General features: G+C 53.7%; 5 protein-coding genes across 5 annotated transcripts; 2 read left to right on the plus strand and 3 right to left on the minus strand.

Moving 5' to 3' along the window:
* Positions 1–153: 153 nt before the first annotated feature.
* CLAFUR5_01178 (DNA-directed RNA polymerases I, II, and III subunit RPABC2) lies at positions 154–849 on the minus strand (the record flags this gene model as incomplete). The annotated part of the gene is made up of 4 exons (XM_047900326.1): positions 154–307; positions 362–587; positions 664–728; positions 797–849. The coding sequence occupies 4 exons, from the start codon at positions 847–849 to the stop codon at positions 154–156; spliced, it is 498 nt and encodes a 165-aa protein (XP_047757209.1).
* Positions 850–1182: 333 nt separating this feature from the next.
* CLAFUR5_01179 (Transcription factor IIIA) lies at positions 1183–3042 on the plus strand (the record flags this gene model as incomplete). The annotated part of the gene is made up of 1 exon (XM_047900327.1): positions 1183–3042. One exon carries the CDS (start codon positions 1183–1185, stop codon positions 3040–3042), a length of 1860 nt encoding a protein of 619 aa, XP_047757208.1.
* A 140-nt stretch (positions 3043–3182) lies between these two features.
* On the minus strand, positions 3183–4896 carry CLAFUR5_01180 (Efflux pump terJ; the record flags this gene model as incomplete). The annotated part of the gene is made up of 6 exons (XM_047900328.1): positions 3183–3542; positions 3591–3813; positions 3862–4125; positions 4159–4370; positions 4399–4493; positions 4542–4896. The coding sequence occupies 6 exons, from the start codon at positions 4894–4896 to the stop codon at positions 3183–3185; spliced, it is 1509 nt and encodes a 502-aa protein (XP_047756625.1).
* Positions 4897–7607: 2711 nt separating this feature from the next.
* CLAFUR5_01181 ([NU+] prion formation protein 1) lies at positions 7608–10997 on the plus strand (the record flags this gene model as incomplete). Its single annotated transcript, XM_047900329.1, has 1 exon — positions 7608–10997. The coding sequence occupies one exon, from the start codon at positions 7608–7610 to the stop codon at positions 10995–10997; it is 3390 nt and encodes a 1129-aa protein (XP_047756626.1).
* Positions 10998–13308: 2311 nt separating this feature from the next.
* On the minus strand, positions 13309–15409 carry CLAFUR5_01182 (uncharacterized protein; the record flags this gene model as incomplete). Its single annotated transcript, XM_047900330.1, has 4 exons — positions 13309–13429; positions 13480–13549; positions 13604–14220; positions 14295–15409. The coding sequence occupies 4 exons, from the start codon at positions 15407–15409 to the stop codon at positions 13309–13311; spliced, it is 1923 nt and encodes a 640-aa protein (XP_047756627.1).
* Between the last annotated feature and the right edge of the window lie 42 nt (positions 15410–15451).

A 15451-nucleotide genomic window follows, 5' to 3' on the forward strand; every position in this document is an offset into this window, starting at 1 on the left:
GTCCGGTCTCCTTAGAATTTTGCTGATCCTCAGCATTCATTTCCCCCCAACGCCGTCGCTGTGATTTGACTCGAAACTTGTGCAATGCTCATACTGTATGCTGTGGTTCGGAACAGCCCGGGATGCCACCAAGGTGACAAGCAAGGATGCCTACTATAGCAGTTCCTCGCAAGTCCAGTCCTCGTAGAATCCGTCCGGCAGATACCTCCGTACGACCAGGGGGATTTTCTTCTCACGGAGCTCTTTCAGCGCGATCTGCAACGGGTCTGTCTCCGACTCTACATCGACCAGGACGGGGGCTCCCATACTGAGACTTGTCAGCTCACTATACCGCTGTGGACACGCTTACAGCTCAACCTACCTGATCTGAAGTGCTCGTGTGCCCAGCACTCTTGCACGCTCATACTTGGTCATGTATGGCGTTGTGGTCCTGTTTTCTTGCGCGATCTTCTTGCTCTTGACACTCTTCACTGTGTTTGGATTCGCGGATGGGTCGCCAGAGGTCACTACGTTGTTCGGATCGGTGTAGTCGGTGCTGTTCAGTTGTGCGTTCTGGTTGGCATCGCTCGGGTCGACCTCCATATCGCCTAGCAGATATTAGCATGCACCTCATGTGATGGACTCTCAAGCATTCGTCTGCTCCAAAGTAGTGTGTGTCCATACCATTCGCCTCCACATCGTAGTTCTCTACCGCATCTTGTTCCTCGAGGAGATTGTCGTCGAACTCCCTAGCCAGACGCATCAGCATGTACTCCACTGCATGTCAGGCATGCGCGAGCATATGACTGCCACATACTCGACGTCTCCAAAGTCCCGCATGTCATCGTCGCCGCCTCCGTAGTCGGACATCTTGGCTGGTAGTGGGGCGGGCTCGCGTGGGCTGTTTTGCGAAGATGTGTAGTGTAGCGATGTTGGTGGATGGGTGAGGAGTGAGCCGCAAGAGGTGGTGTTTGAATGTGTCGTATGTCAGTCGCGTCGTGCCGGTTTGGGACAAAAAGCTGCATTCTCACAAGCAAGGATCACGCGGGTGCAGCCGCCGCCATTTTCTTCCCCGGGACGCGCGAAAAGTAAGCGCGGAGGCTAGCACGCTGGCCGCACCTGCCGTTTGGGCCTGGGACTTTGATTTTGGTACGTGATATCTTTTCGTGCTTCGTTCACCTCCGTCTCTCATCAACACACGCGATGGCCGCTGCAATGCCCGAGATGGTGGACAGCGGTGTCAACAAGAAACGACCCGCTCCAGACGTCGATCTGGACGACTCGCTGGAGATCGAGTCGACGCAAGCATGGGGCACGCCGTCCAGGAAGACGAAGAAGCCTCGATTCCGCTCCATGGCCGATGACCAGTCCGACTACGACTACGCCTTGTCCACGGCAGCATCCATCGCCGACACCGACGTCAACACCACCACTGTGGCCGACACGGAGACACCACACACCGACGCCACCAGCACCCGCAGCAGGAGTAAGCCGCGGGAAAAGAAGTACAAATGCACGTTCGCGGACTGTGACAAGGCATTCGACCGTCCCATCCGCCTGCAGTCGCACATCAACTCACACACCGGTACTCGGCCTCACCTATGTTCCGAAGATGGCTGTGACAAGAGTTTCGTTAAGCCGGAGCACCTCAATCGCCACATGAAGGAAAAGCACAGTGACCAGAGCTTCGTTTGTGACTATCAAGTCCACCGAGATGACATTGGCACCCTCGGACCGTGTGACAAAGTCTTTGAGTCGTCGACCAAGCTCAAACGCCACAGAGCCGTGCACGAGCAAAAAGAGGACACGACCTGCAGTTGGGAGGGCTGCGGAAAGGTGTTTCGGAAGCAGGAAACCTTACAGAGACACATCAAATCGGTTCACCTGGGGGAGGACTCCTTCATGTGCAGCCGCGAGTCTGCAGATGGCGAAGCTTGCGGACAGTGTTTTGCGACAGTTAGTCAGCTGAAGAGCCATCACCTACGGGAGCACGACGTACCAAAGTATGTCTGCGAGCTTTGCACCAACGCCATGGTGTTGCCGGTCGAAGATCTATCACCCGGTGCTGAGGAGCTCGATGCTGCCTTTCTGCCGACCGCTGAGGATCTGCAGCAAGCCGGAGACGACTTCGACTCGAACATCATTGGCAGTCTATCTCTTGCGGAAACAGCCCCAGCCAGCATGAATCACCCAGGAGCTGTCGTCGCTTTTCCTACCTACCACGATCTCCAACGCCATCTCAAGGCTGTGCATCCGCCGACTTGTAACCAGTGTGGCAAGGTCCGCAGGAGCCAGAAAGACCTCACTGCCCACATGGAAATCGAGCATGATGGTCCGGCTAGGCCTGCTGTGGAGAAGAAGTTTTTGTGTCCGTACGAGGGCTGCAGTCGAGCCGAACCTGGCAATGGCTTCTCGAAGAAGGGCAACATGGAGGTTCACATCAAAGGTTCACACACAAAAATCAAGGAGTTCATCTGCGGGCAGTTCGACCTCAAGGGCGCCAAAAAGGTGCAAGGGTGGAATGGGTATGGCTGTGGTCAAGCTCTTGGGACGAAGCAAGCCCTCATTGGCCATGTCCGTACGCAGCACATGGGTCTCGCGGCTGAGGTTGGGAAGCGCACAGGCCTGAAGGATAAAGACCGGAAGAGGAAGGTCAAATTCCAGCAGCAAGATGATGAAGAGGATAAGGACTCTGCAATGGCGATGGATACAGAAGACTCGCCAGCCTCTCCTCCAAGCAGAGCCCTCGCTGCTCTCACCGGTTACGGATACGACGAGATACGTCCGTACGCTTGTCTTCTGGAGGGTGGCTGGCGTGGCTGCCAAGGGAGGTTCCCCAACGAACACCAATTGTGTACCCACATGGAGCTCACCCATGGCTGGAACGTCGACGACATCAACGAGGCTATCGAGCGAGGTCACACTCGCCCTGGAGGAGACGACAATGCTTTCGGACGTAGGCTTGAAGGTGATCTTGGCGCGGCAATGAGCATGCCAACGTCTACGGATGCTACGACCGAGGCAATGATCGACCCACAGCTCGGTGAGGGTATGGTTGCATAGAGTGTACATGCAGATGGATTGTAGGGCAGCCACCAGCATGTCCATGTTGTGTTTATGGTACGAAGAGTAGATCTGGTGTTGGCGTTTTGTGTTTGTTCTATACCCAACATAGCTATGCTTCACTTCTGTCTGCTTCACAATCAGGCAAATCCGCGGAAACTGCTATCGGTCGTCAGCAGTCGCCCTCTCGAGTTCCTCCTTCTCATCCGCAGTGAGATCACTCTTGGCACGATCGTTCTCACAAATGCCATGAAGATGGCCAGCGCTGTGGCACCGCAAGCCAAGTTGAACCAGAAAACATTCTGATAGCTTTTCCTCAGACCCTGGTGCGCTGTTCCCGTAGTGATAATCGCCGCGAAGCCCAGCATAAGCGCAATACCGAGCTGCATTGTAGCGTTGCTGAGTGAGCCTGCCAAACCTTGTTGGCGGGCTGGTAGCTGGGTCGAGAAGTAGATATTGAAGACATTGAAGATGAAGTCGACTGCGACCGTTGATAGTATCTAGTCATCGTTAGTGCTATAGCCGTTGTTCAGCTTCGGCAAGCATACCATGGGTATGAAGATCCAGCGCCAGTAGCTAGCATCAACTGGCGCCAGAGCGAAGAGAAGCGACTCGATCATGATGGCGACTCCGGTAACAAACATCAGAATTCGGGGCGAGAGGGTGTGGAGTACCATGCCGCCAAAGATTGCTAAGAGGATTTCGATAGTCCCATGGGGGACGTACCATGCAACGAGTTGCATTGGACTGGTGTTGAGGACATTCATGGAGCTGCAGCCCGTCAGCACGAAGGTCATTATCATCGTGTAGAGGTCGTACTAAAGTGTTACGTAGAGCAGGTAGATCCCCAGCGTTCCGTACATGAACAGAAGTCCCAGGATTAGCGGTCGCAAGTATCTATGCTGGAAGAGGTCGAAGGGTAGACGCGGCTCCTCAACGACCCAGCCTTCAACGTAGACGGCGATTCCCAGCAAGGCAATTCCGATCAGAAAAGTCGTCAAAATCAACGGTGAGGCCCAGCTGCTGTGCGCAGAGTCGGTGATCGCGAAGACGACAAGCACCAAGCCGCCAACAATCGTCACACTGCCCGGCTAGTCCATCTTCACAGTTCTGCACTTGTGCTCCTCGATGTCCGACGGGATGGAGTAAAACGCTGCCAGAGTGGTGAGAGCAATCAGCATGGCACCAATCCAGAAGTACCATCTCCACGTCGCATACTCGCCCGCCACGCCAGCGGAAAAGAATCGAAAAGACCATATTCTTGCGAGGCCCGGGACGATACATCGCTCCCAGCATCTGAAGTCCCGCTGGTAGATAGGCTGCTGGACCTAGACCTTGGATGGCTCGACACATTACCAACATGAGCTCACTGCGCGCGAAGCCTGCGATGATAGACCAGACAAGGTACCAGGTGCAACCGCCGATGTACATTGGGTAGCCGCCGTACATATCTTTCAAGAGTCAGCGGAAGTCAAGCAGCGTGCCGGTCAGTCACATACCTCCTAAACGCCCGAATGGTAACAGAAACGATGCAACGGCAAGGGAGAAAGCGCTAGCCGGCCACGTCTGCGACGCCGCCGGAATGTCCAGAGCTTGTGCCACGGTAGGGAGTAGAATCGTGAAGCCCGATACAAAGTACTCGTTTTGCAGCTGCGATACTGTAATGGCAAAGACGAAGGCGATTTCTTTCCACAAGGAGCCAAGCTGAGGAGGTCGTTGGCGGCCCAGTCTTCCGAGTTGTGCTTCTTCGGAGTCGCCTTCATGATCATAGGAACCTGCTTGGGGAGCAAGGTGGCGAGCGCCCGTGTCGCTGTCATCGCTTTTGGAGGCTGGGATGTCTGCTGCTGAAGTCATCGTGAGTGCAGCTGGTGAGAGATGAAGTATCTGGTGTCGTAGCCCTGGAAGATGCGGAATCAAAGTAATGCCAACTTGTACTACTATATATATGGCGCACTCATCTTACACGCCCTTCAACGCACTGCTAAGCTGCCGAAGCATTGTCGTGGACGCTCGTGTACAACGACGGCGCATGTGTCCACTGACGGCGCGGGAGAGGTTGTTCCACGCCGGGTCGTCATGAGGTGAATCCATGTACCAATAGTCTTGCACATCGTAGAGACTCCGGCGGCCGTGTATCGGCATGAGGGCAATAGGAAGGATACAGCGATCGGGGTGCAGGTCTTGGCTTGGCTTGTGACGGCTGGTGTGGTATGGGTATGGGGTCATGGAATACGTCGTATTCGAACACCTCTTCCTTTCTTTCAGGTCATGGTTCTAGGCACGACGTGGAGTCGGGTGAGGCGAGTGGAATGGGTTAGTGCTACTTCCTCATTGCATGGGCGCTGGGTCACGGGGCTGCTGTGCGGCCGACAGTAGTAAGTTGGAGCAAGAGGTTGGCCAGTAGGGCGGCCAAAATGCGTGGTGACTGCAGCCAAAATTTGGCTCACCTCAGGCCCCATTCTGTCCCCAATCTCACCACTTTCCACTGCCAGCTGTTAGCGCCGGCTAGCATCCGCACAGCGAGCATAAGAATTTCTGCTCCCTTTGGAACCTCTTCTCACAAACCATCAGTAGGAGTATTGACTATCGTCATATACTCATCCAAGCTCCGCTTCGGCGGCTTGCTGAGGGTTATTCTGCAATTCGTTTGCCATGGGTCTCCTTCCGTTCCCGGCTTGGTCGAGAAACTTGCAGTCACCTTTCCTTACCAATCGCGGAGAGTGCTATTCTTCGTGCTTGTGAGATGAATGCTACAGCTACTCTGGAAACCATTGGCTATGTTGCGTCGTTCAGGAGCAAGCCGGCAATGTACAGGTGGTGAATCGGTCACGAAGGTACCGATTTGCAAACGCTGACTGGCTTTTGCTATCTCGTGCACACGGCCATATCCTCTCATGACTCAGAACTCGGTTTGACTTCTCCAATGTGCCGCCACACACCACGCGAGCGTCAGCCGCGATCTTCACGGCCATGTCTACGGTACACGAGAAGACCTCTCGCAGCTCGGCTCCCACGTCAACCCACTCTTCGCTCGCATCTCTAGGACATGGCGTCGAAAGCCGCCGCGATCGACGTCCTCGCCGTGTCACCGGCCGTTCTTCCGCTGCCTCTGCAAGTTGAATCTCGAGCTGCGTCTGCACCGCAGTCCCTTCAGGATCTACCGTGGCAGCATCGTCGAGTCGTGCAAGCATCGAGCCTTGCTGTGTGAATCGTAGACCATTGCTGGCTAGGCGCCTCGGACTGTAAGCTCCACCTGTTCGCCCGGCGAGCCTTCTGCACGACTCTGTCTCTACCGATCGTACCTCGAGCCTGGTGGTGGCGCGTTCGAGGATTTCGAGAGATGCTGCGTCGAGTCGTCCTGGGAGCTGTCGGCATCGCTTGATGGCCTCCTCCAGGCTGCACAGGGATTGTGATGATAGCATGCGCTCGAGTCGCTGGGCGTGGTCTTCTGGTGGTTGGAGCTTTGCTTCTTGATATGTCAGTATGCGCCTCGCGGGCAGTGACGCGGTCGATGAGGACTATGCGGGTCAGCGTTGGCTTGCCGTTTCATTGCAGTGAAGTTCGCTGACCATGATCTCTGCCATTGACCGCCGCGACGATGATGCATGTGAGCCACTGGCATTCAATGAAGGCGTCGACGCCGACGTGGCTCTGTCCATTGTATCGCTGATTTGTGTTGCCGTTGCTAAATAATACCATTTGAGAATGTCGAGTTGAGTGTGTGCTGAGTGCTGTTGTGCTGGTTGTCGTATGCTTCTGGCCGGAGTGACTATGTTCAATATACCAAGGAGAGGTTTTCAGCAGATGTTAGTCCTAGCAATGCATTTACAGCATGACATTAGCACGCGTCCAGGTGCGATCTTTTCAGTGGTGCTGGCGAGCAGCAGACAGAAGTGAATGTGAAAGCGGCTCGTGAAGAGAGTTGCTGAGCGAGCGAGATATTTCACTGACATACTCTAACTGCACACGACAATGAACAAACACGAGACATGGCAAAGTAAGCATCCCAAGCTCATACGCATTATGTTCGTTGTTGCGAGTGGCGATGCAAACGACAAGGCATGTTTGCTGGTCCAAATGCTGCCAATGATGATGATGATGATGTAGGATATAATTGGAGGTCGGATCTATGAATGCCTCAGCATGGGATGTCGATGGCGAACAGTATCGATGCATGAAAGCAGAATGTAAAGCAGAATGTGGTACTGTATGCAATGTGGCAGGTGGCTGCTATCGAATGGTGGGGCACAGATAAGGTTGCACTGTCGGCGGACAGAAAAGATGAGGACTTGTTGGGGTGTGAATTAATCTCCTTGCCCTTTCCGCTCTCACTCTCACGATCTCTCCACTCCTTTCTGCTGCAGAACTACAGCAGCGTCGCCGCGAGAGTACGACTCGCATCCAAGGCGCGCGATACGCAGTAGAGGCACAGCCACTCACCGCTTTCAGTCCGGCGTCGCCTTTCAGCTGCTGGTCTTGCTTATTCAGACATTTTTTCAGCGCATACATTACTCCGCAACACTCTAACAGCACCAGGTAACCAGCACTCTGCATACACCGGCGACATGCCGCACCACGAGTCGCCTCCGCTGCCGCCCATTATGGTGGCCAGCAAGACCGCCGCTCCGTCTCCTGACGACGTCGCCCACATCACCAACACGATATATACCTCAAAGACGTCGCAAGAGTCTCTCGACGCCGCGTATGCGCTCACCGACCTGCTTCTGAACAGCGTGGGCTTCCGGGGTCTGACAGCATATGGCATTCTGCCTGGCATCGTAAAGGCTGCCGCCGACAAGAAAAAGACTGAGAAGAGGGAGGGCGCCATGTTCGCGCTCGGCGCCATTTTCGAGCGCTTCCCACCGAAGGCGAGACTGAGTGAGGCAATATTCTTGGTGCAAGAGACGGACTTGGTGAAGGTGGCCCTGGATGCACTCGCAGATCGTCAGTCCTCTGTGAAGGAGGGTGCGCGATATGCCTTGGACGCCTTGTACGGACATCTCTCCCCCGAAGCCAAGGTGTCTGGTCTTTTGCCGCTACTGCAGCAATACATTCGCAAGAACACTGGCAAATGGCAGGGTGCAGTCGGTGCATTCGAGCTCATTGGCCGCATGGCCGACGATGCGAAGATGGGCATGGAAAGCGTCGAGGTCGAGCAGAACAAGGACGTCCTTCGTGAAGCCATGGGCAGGAAGCTTTCCGCGCTCATCCCGATAGTCGAGGCTGGCATGCACGATTTGAAGTCAGAGGTTACCAAGCAGGCCATCAAGGCCATGAATAGCTTGACCGAGCTGCTACAGAACGACGACGTGGCACCGCGGTTGCCACTGTTGGTAAAGAGCATAGAGGACCCCAGCACAGAGGCACAAAGAAAAGCCATACACGCACTCAGCCAGACTACGTTCGTCACTGAAGTCACCGCCCCGGTGCTTGCTATGCTGACTCCGATCCTGGAGCGAGTATTGAACTCGCCTACAACCACTCAGGAAGTACTGCGACAGACCGCTGTCGTGGTCGAGAACTTGACCAAGCTGGTGCAGGACCCCATCGAGGCTCGTGCGTTCTTGCCAAAGTTGCAGCCAGGTATCAAGGCCATTCGTGATCGTGCCTCGCTGCCAGAAGTGCGTGACATTGGCCAGAGAGCACTGGATGTCATGCTCAAAGCTATGGGTGAAATGACCAACGGCGATGCAAAGACGAAGGAGGCTATCGCCCGCACGTCGGCGGAGGAGGTCTCGACTGTCATCGACCGTGAGATCAAGCAGAATGGTGGATTACTGGACTACCCTGGCGACTCCGACGTCTGGACGCACGCCAAGCCGTATGTTTCAGAGATGGTCGCAGAGGTTTGCGGTCAACGACTACTCCAGCGTGTCGAGAAGAACATTGTCCCATATTTGCAACCTCTACTTGATGATGGCAAAGCACAATCCGTTGCAGAAGGTGTTCATAAGCACTTTGTAGCAGAAGATGAGCGCAAGTATGGAGCTCCTCCGAAGGAAGACGATGGCGAAATTGAGATCGTCAACGCCAACTTCTCGCTCGGATATGGTGGCATGCTATTGCTTTCGCGTACTAACCTCCGTCTGCTCAAGGGTCACAGATACGGCCTCTGCGGCCGTAATGGTTGCGGCAAGTCTACACTGATGCGTTCCATCGCAAACGATAAGCTCGATGGTTTCCCACCTCAGGACGTGGTCAAGACATGCTTCGTTGAGCACAACCAGGGTGAAGACGCCGACATCACTATCTTGGAGTACTGTCTCAAGGATCCACAGCTCCAGGGCGAAGGCCAGGAGCGCATTTCGGCTGTCCTGGAAGAGGTCGGCTTTACGGCCGGTCCAGAAGGTAGACAGTCACAGAAAGTGGGTAGTCTGTCAGGAGGATGGAAGATGAAGCTAGCATTGGCTAGAGCCATGTTGATGCGCGCAGATGTCTTCTTGCTGGACGAGCCGACTAACCACCTGGATGTTGGCAACGTGAAGTGGCTGCAAGAGTATTTGAAGTCGCACACCGAGATCACTTCTCTGATTGTCTCTCACGACTCTGGATTCCTTGACGAGGTGTGCACAGACGTTTACAATTACGAAAACAAGCGACTGGTACACTACAAGGGTAACCTCGCAGACCTGGTCAAGGTCCGTCCAGAGGCAAAGGCATACTACACCCTGAGCGCGTCGCAGGTTCAGTTCAAATTCCCACCACCCGGTATTTTGACCAGTGTCAAGTCGAACACTCGTTCGATCCTACGAATGACGAACTGCAACTATACATACCCAGGAGCATCGAAGCCAAACTTGAAGAACGTTAGCGCTCAGCTGAGCTTGAGCAGCAGGGTAGCCATCATCGGACCCAATGGAGCCGGCAAGTCGACTTTGATTAAGGTGTTGACTGGCGAGGTCATCCCGCAGGAAGGCAAGGTGGAGAAACATCCTAACCTGCGTATTGGCTACATCAAGCAGCACGCCCTCGAACACGTGGAGATGCATCTCGAGAAGACCCCTAATCAATACCTTCAGTGGCGTTATGCCAATGGTGACGACCGAGAGGTGCTCATGAAGCAGACTCGTGTGCTCACTGCAGAAGACAAGGCACAAATGGAGAAGTTCATCAACATCGGCGATGGCAAAGGCGCGCGACAGGTCGAGGCTTTGATTGGTCGTCAGAAGTACAAGAAGAGTTTCCAGTACGAAGTCAAGTGGGTTGGCTGGCTGCCCAAGCACAACACTATGATCTCGCGCGAAACCCTGATGGAGCAAGGCTACCAGAAGCTAATCCAAGAGTTTGATGATCACGAAGCAAGCAGAGAAGGTCTCGGTTTCCGCACATTGGAGCCAAAGGTCATCTCGAAGCACTTTGAGGACGTCGGTCTCGACCCTGAGATTGCTGACCACAACGAGATCAGTGGTCTTTCTGGAGGGCAGAAGGTCAAGGTTGTCTTGGCAGGTGCCATGTGGAATAACCCTCATCTGCTCGTTCTCGACGAGCCTACCAACTTCCTGGACCGGGACTCTCTAGGTGGTCTTGCTGTCGCTATTCGCGACTGGAAGGGTGGTGTTGTCATGATTTCTCACAACGAAGAGTTTGTTGGCGCTTTGTGCCCTGAACAGTGGCATGTCAATGATGGTCAGCTCACACAGAAGGGACATCTCGCGATCAGCATGGACCGCTTCGAGGACTCTCGACCCGGCTCTTCGCTCAACTCCTCTGCCGCGCCGAGCACAGTCGCCAGTTCAGTAGTGTCAAGTGCGGCCGCTACGCCATCGGGAAGTGGCGCACAGTCAGAAACCGAGGGCGGCAAAGACGATATGAAGTTCAGATCGAGGAAGAAGAAGAAGATGACGAAGAAGGACAAGAAGGAGCAAGAGGTGAGAAGACGTCTGAGGCACATCGAGTGGCTCAACTCACCGAAGGGCACACCTCACCCGGTAGACAGCGACGCAGAAGAAGAATAAGGGTGGCTGTCATCAAGGGCGAAAAGTTTTGGATCGATAATGTTCTGTTTCAACATGCAAGGCGTTTGGCGAGGAGACTGCAGGCCTTTTGAACAATGGCGGCAATAGTCTAGGAGGCGTTGGCGACTTTGCATTTGTGTGTTGTTCTTCTGACTTTATCATGGGATGTGTTGAGACTGCATCAGACGGCGTTCAACCAGTAAGTTGAATCGTTATAGAGGGATAGAGCGAGACTACATGATCTAGAATGACAAGGTGTTATCCGTCTTCAGCCCCGTCATCGGCACACTCATTCCGTGAGAACGAAGTCATCTCCACGTAACCTCCGAAGCTGATGAAGCCAAAGTCTGAATGATCTATCAAGAACGTACACGAAGGCAGCAACATGCTCTAGGAACTTCGGACCATGGTCGCCGGCATACCCATCCCATGTAATAGAATGGGGCGCTGCAGAATTAGCATGCAACACCAGGTCGTCACCTCACATCTGCAACACGACACATCTTGGCTGCGGCCACAGGACGAAGACGTCTACGTCCGTAAGCACTTGCAGACTGTTCTCTTAGACCAGCTCTGGACCCAGGTCTGCTGGAGGCATGCACCGAGACCGGGACTGCAGCGACTCTTCGAGGCCGCTACTTCATGTACGGAGAGCATGTCGCCCTGTACGAACGCGCCATGCTTTGGACAACATCTGCCACACTCCCACAAGATCGTGAACCACGAGCCCCCGGGACGGACACACCGTGGAGCACGTGCGGTATCTCAATGTTGCATGAAGGACCGTACTGTAGGTTCGTTGAGCCTGTAATGAACTTGATTCGCCTAGTTATCCCTAAATTTGGTATCTTCCGATTCTGTTATTGACAAGCTCCGTGAACCATGTCGTACTGTCAGTTAGTTCATAATGCATTGCAACGTCACCGGCTGGCGGAATATCCGGCAGCAATCCTGGAAGAATCGAAAGCGTGATGTAATTGAGCGTGTTTCGCTACCTCCTAAATCAGACGGCTCCTTGATGTGAAGCTTGGTGGACCCTTCGTGCCTCAGGCGTCAACAAGTTTCTTGGCGGAGCCGGATTGGTGGCTTCACTTCAACACCATCACCGAGTGCAGCAGCGGTCTGATTAAGCGTAGCGACCGAGCGCTAGCCACACTGGAGTACGAGCTTGCGAGTACGTAGGTGAGGCGTCAGCGAGGGAGTGAAGCTCTATACCAGCCCTCAACTAGCCTTGGCGCCCGCTCTGATTGGTCAACTTTCAAGTTTCAGGGTCACGTGACCTACCGCACTGTGCCTGTTGGCGAACTTGCAAACATATACTCGTCGCTAACGCCTATGTCGTCGTATAATAAGCACTGTACGTCGGGTAGCGGTAGCGTAGATCGTACGCTACTTTGCAGTCTAGAAGGGTTGGTAGAGAGCTCCACTCCGCTACGCTTACCTTTGGAGGTTCACAACCGCCAACAGCACATTTTTTAAGAGGTAGGTGTTTCGTGTCAAGGTGGAATACCAGATGTTTCCCTGGGAATCTACAGTATCCTCAAGTGGCGTGGCGAGAAGTCTTGGGTCGGTAAAAGTCTTCGTCTCGCCAGTCTGCATGTCGATACGGCCGATGGCGTTGGTTGCAATAGCGGTAAACCACAAGTAACGGCCCTCTGTCTCGGCGCGCATGACTGACGGAGTGGCGAGCGACAAAGGCAATGGATATTCCTTGAAGGTCCTGTCTGTAGCATTGAGGCGACCGATCTTGTTTGCCAACATCTCGCAGAACCAGAGGCCACCATCAGATGCATGTGTGTACTGTATGGTGCATTGGGCGCCGGCGATCCATGGCACTGGGGAAGCTGTCAGTTGTGGAGGTGGCGGTGGAGGTGGAGGTGGCGCTGCAGATCTTCCTCAGAGGCGTTAGTTAGTAGGTAGGCCCTCTGATGAGCACCTGCCACCAGGCACCAGCAGCATGGAAACCTTGCTGTCTCGTGGCTGCAATCGACTGAATCCATGTGCCATGTTCGAAGCGCGGCTTGCAGAGATACGGACACACAAACATGCATTGCAACTAGTGTCACGGCTTTGCATCTTCTGATGCCTTGCCAGCTGTGCTCTGCCACCACAGGCTCTGTTGCGAGGAAACGAAAGATCGAGCATGCATGCTTAGTGCTGCTTATTTCAGCCTACTTTGCGGCATTGTGCAAACAGCTGCCTGGGATAATGACTGTTAGAGGCAAGTCGTCGTCCTATACAACTGCAGTTGATGAGGCTCTAGGGGGTGAAGACGTGGACCGACTTTGCCAACAGTCCATGTACAGTCCGATCAGATTTCCTTCGCCTTCTTCTCTTCGCTCGAGCTCAGCGACGACTCATCGGAATTCTCTTCGGTGGTACTGATTACATGGAAGGAGAAGTCGATCTCGCCCACCAGCGTCTTCACGTGTCTGCTGCATGTCAATTGTCTGCGGGGCTGATGAGCAGATGCTACACTTACTTGGTGATCTTAACGATATCGTCGTTGATACACTGCGCGCAGATGCTTGTCACCGCGAAAGCAGAATACTCTGTGAAGAGGGCTTAGTACGGCTTCCGGTGAGGGCAATTCTGCCTAGGCTTACCTGGCTCAACAATGTGCCTGACGCTCAGTATGTCTACATCTATTGCTTCCAGGGTCTTGATGTACTTCCCATGTTGCGGTACCTCCAGGTACGGTGGAAGAGGTCTAGCGTGTATCATACTGCTCGAGAGCAGGGCGAGTAAGTGTGTAAGGCCATGAGAAGTCGCATTGATCGAAGACAACAGCTTCCGAAAGTCCTGCGACCACTGTGACTCTGCAGAGCTTGTGGAGAAGGTGTTGGAGGCGTAGGCTATCATAGCAGTATACTGCAACACCCTTCGCAGGCACTTGATGAGGTCGTCGTATTCTTCATGAGGGAATTTTCCGCCAATTCGTATTTGAACCTTCGAGAAGGCGGAATTCTGCTGTAGCGCCGTAAGGAGACCGATCAGCTTAGTGAAGACCTGCTGCCTGGCCTTTTCTAAATGGTACGCTCTACTTCCCTTGAAATTCTGATCACCGTCGGTCTTTTGGATTCGTGATTTGACCGTTTCATGGACAACAGAATACATGTTGGCCATGAGGTACAGCGCTGCTCCCATGTCTTTTCGCAGCTCAGTGCTTTCAGATACTGGATAGGGAAAGATGGTCCAGAAATATGCGATAAAGAGGCCAGCGCTAAAAGTAAAGAGTACAGGGTCAGCAGATGTCTCAGATACGCGAAGACGTCTAGCACCCTTCATTATACTCACCAGACAGTGGCCAGACGATACGGTGCAAGCAAGTAGATTGGATAAGCCGGTTGACCATTCGAAGTCGATGCCGCAATACCGATCTCTCGCACCTGCAATTCGTACCCGATGATAAGGATTGAGGTCACAATGGAGAGGATGCCAACGATGACGAACTTTGGGAACTTCAGGACGACATAGAAGGCCAGGAATATCCAAAGCCAGAGGAAGACGATCACCCCGGGTGTCATACCGTCCACGACATACCAGATAGCGTACGACGCCGTCATAGCTATGGCTGTTCCAAGGATCCGCAGAGCAAAGCTCCAAGTGCTTTGACTAGCTGTGCGTGTCATCGACAGCGGGACCATGATCATAGCCCACAACAGGCGATTCTCCAAACAGAATGTCTGGCTTACTTCAAGATAACATATGATGCCAATGCTCATCGTTGCACACACCACTCTGAAGCCGAATGCCGAAGCGTCGCTCCTTAAAGCCTGTGGAAGTAGACGTATGAAATCACCGATTCTCTCCCACCTATTTCGCGGAGGTAGGTGCTCGGGATCTTTACGCCTAGAATACGATTCGCCAAGGTAGAGATTGTTGGTCCCTGCGCTGTCGAGATCAGACGTGAGGCGGTCCTCGTCGGATGTGTCTTCGCGACCGACCATGGCAACAGCCCATTTTCTCAGCGTCTTGGCTCCAGGAAAGATCAACATCGTTTTAGACATCGCCCCTTGTTGTTTGCGCTTGTCCACGTAGAGCACGAGTTCGAGCGCAGCCAGTCCCGCCCGCCAAAGCAGGTATTCGACATACAGTGCAAAGAAGAGCTGCCTTTGCGTGGTCTCTCGAACATGCTCTGATTCAATGTGTATGCTCTCGGGACGAAGGAATGAAGATTCGAAAAAATCCTCGGGCAGCTCGATGGAATGAGCATGACACCACTCTCGGAGAGATCTCTGCTTGGACTCGTAGAAATCGTCCAGCTGTTTCTTATAAGCTTCTGCAAAGCCGGTCGCACCTGGCGTAGCAGCACTGCCTGTGCTCTCTTCGTCTTGGACTTTCTTTGAAGGCTTCTCGATCTCAAGCGTAATAAGAACATGCTTAAAAGCTCCATTAATCGTTGAACTCATGCTCGAAAATGGTTCATGCTTCGAGACGAACATTTGTTAGCG

The sequence above is a fragment of the Fulvia fulva genome, chromosome 1 (genome assembly GCF_020509005.1).
Source record: "Fulvia fulva chromosome 1, complete sequence".
In the NCBI taxonomy this organism is placed as follows: domain Eukaryota; kingdom Fungi; phylum Ascomycota; class Dothideomycetes; order Mycosphaerellales; family Mycosphaerellaceae; genus Fulvia; species Fulvia fulva.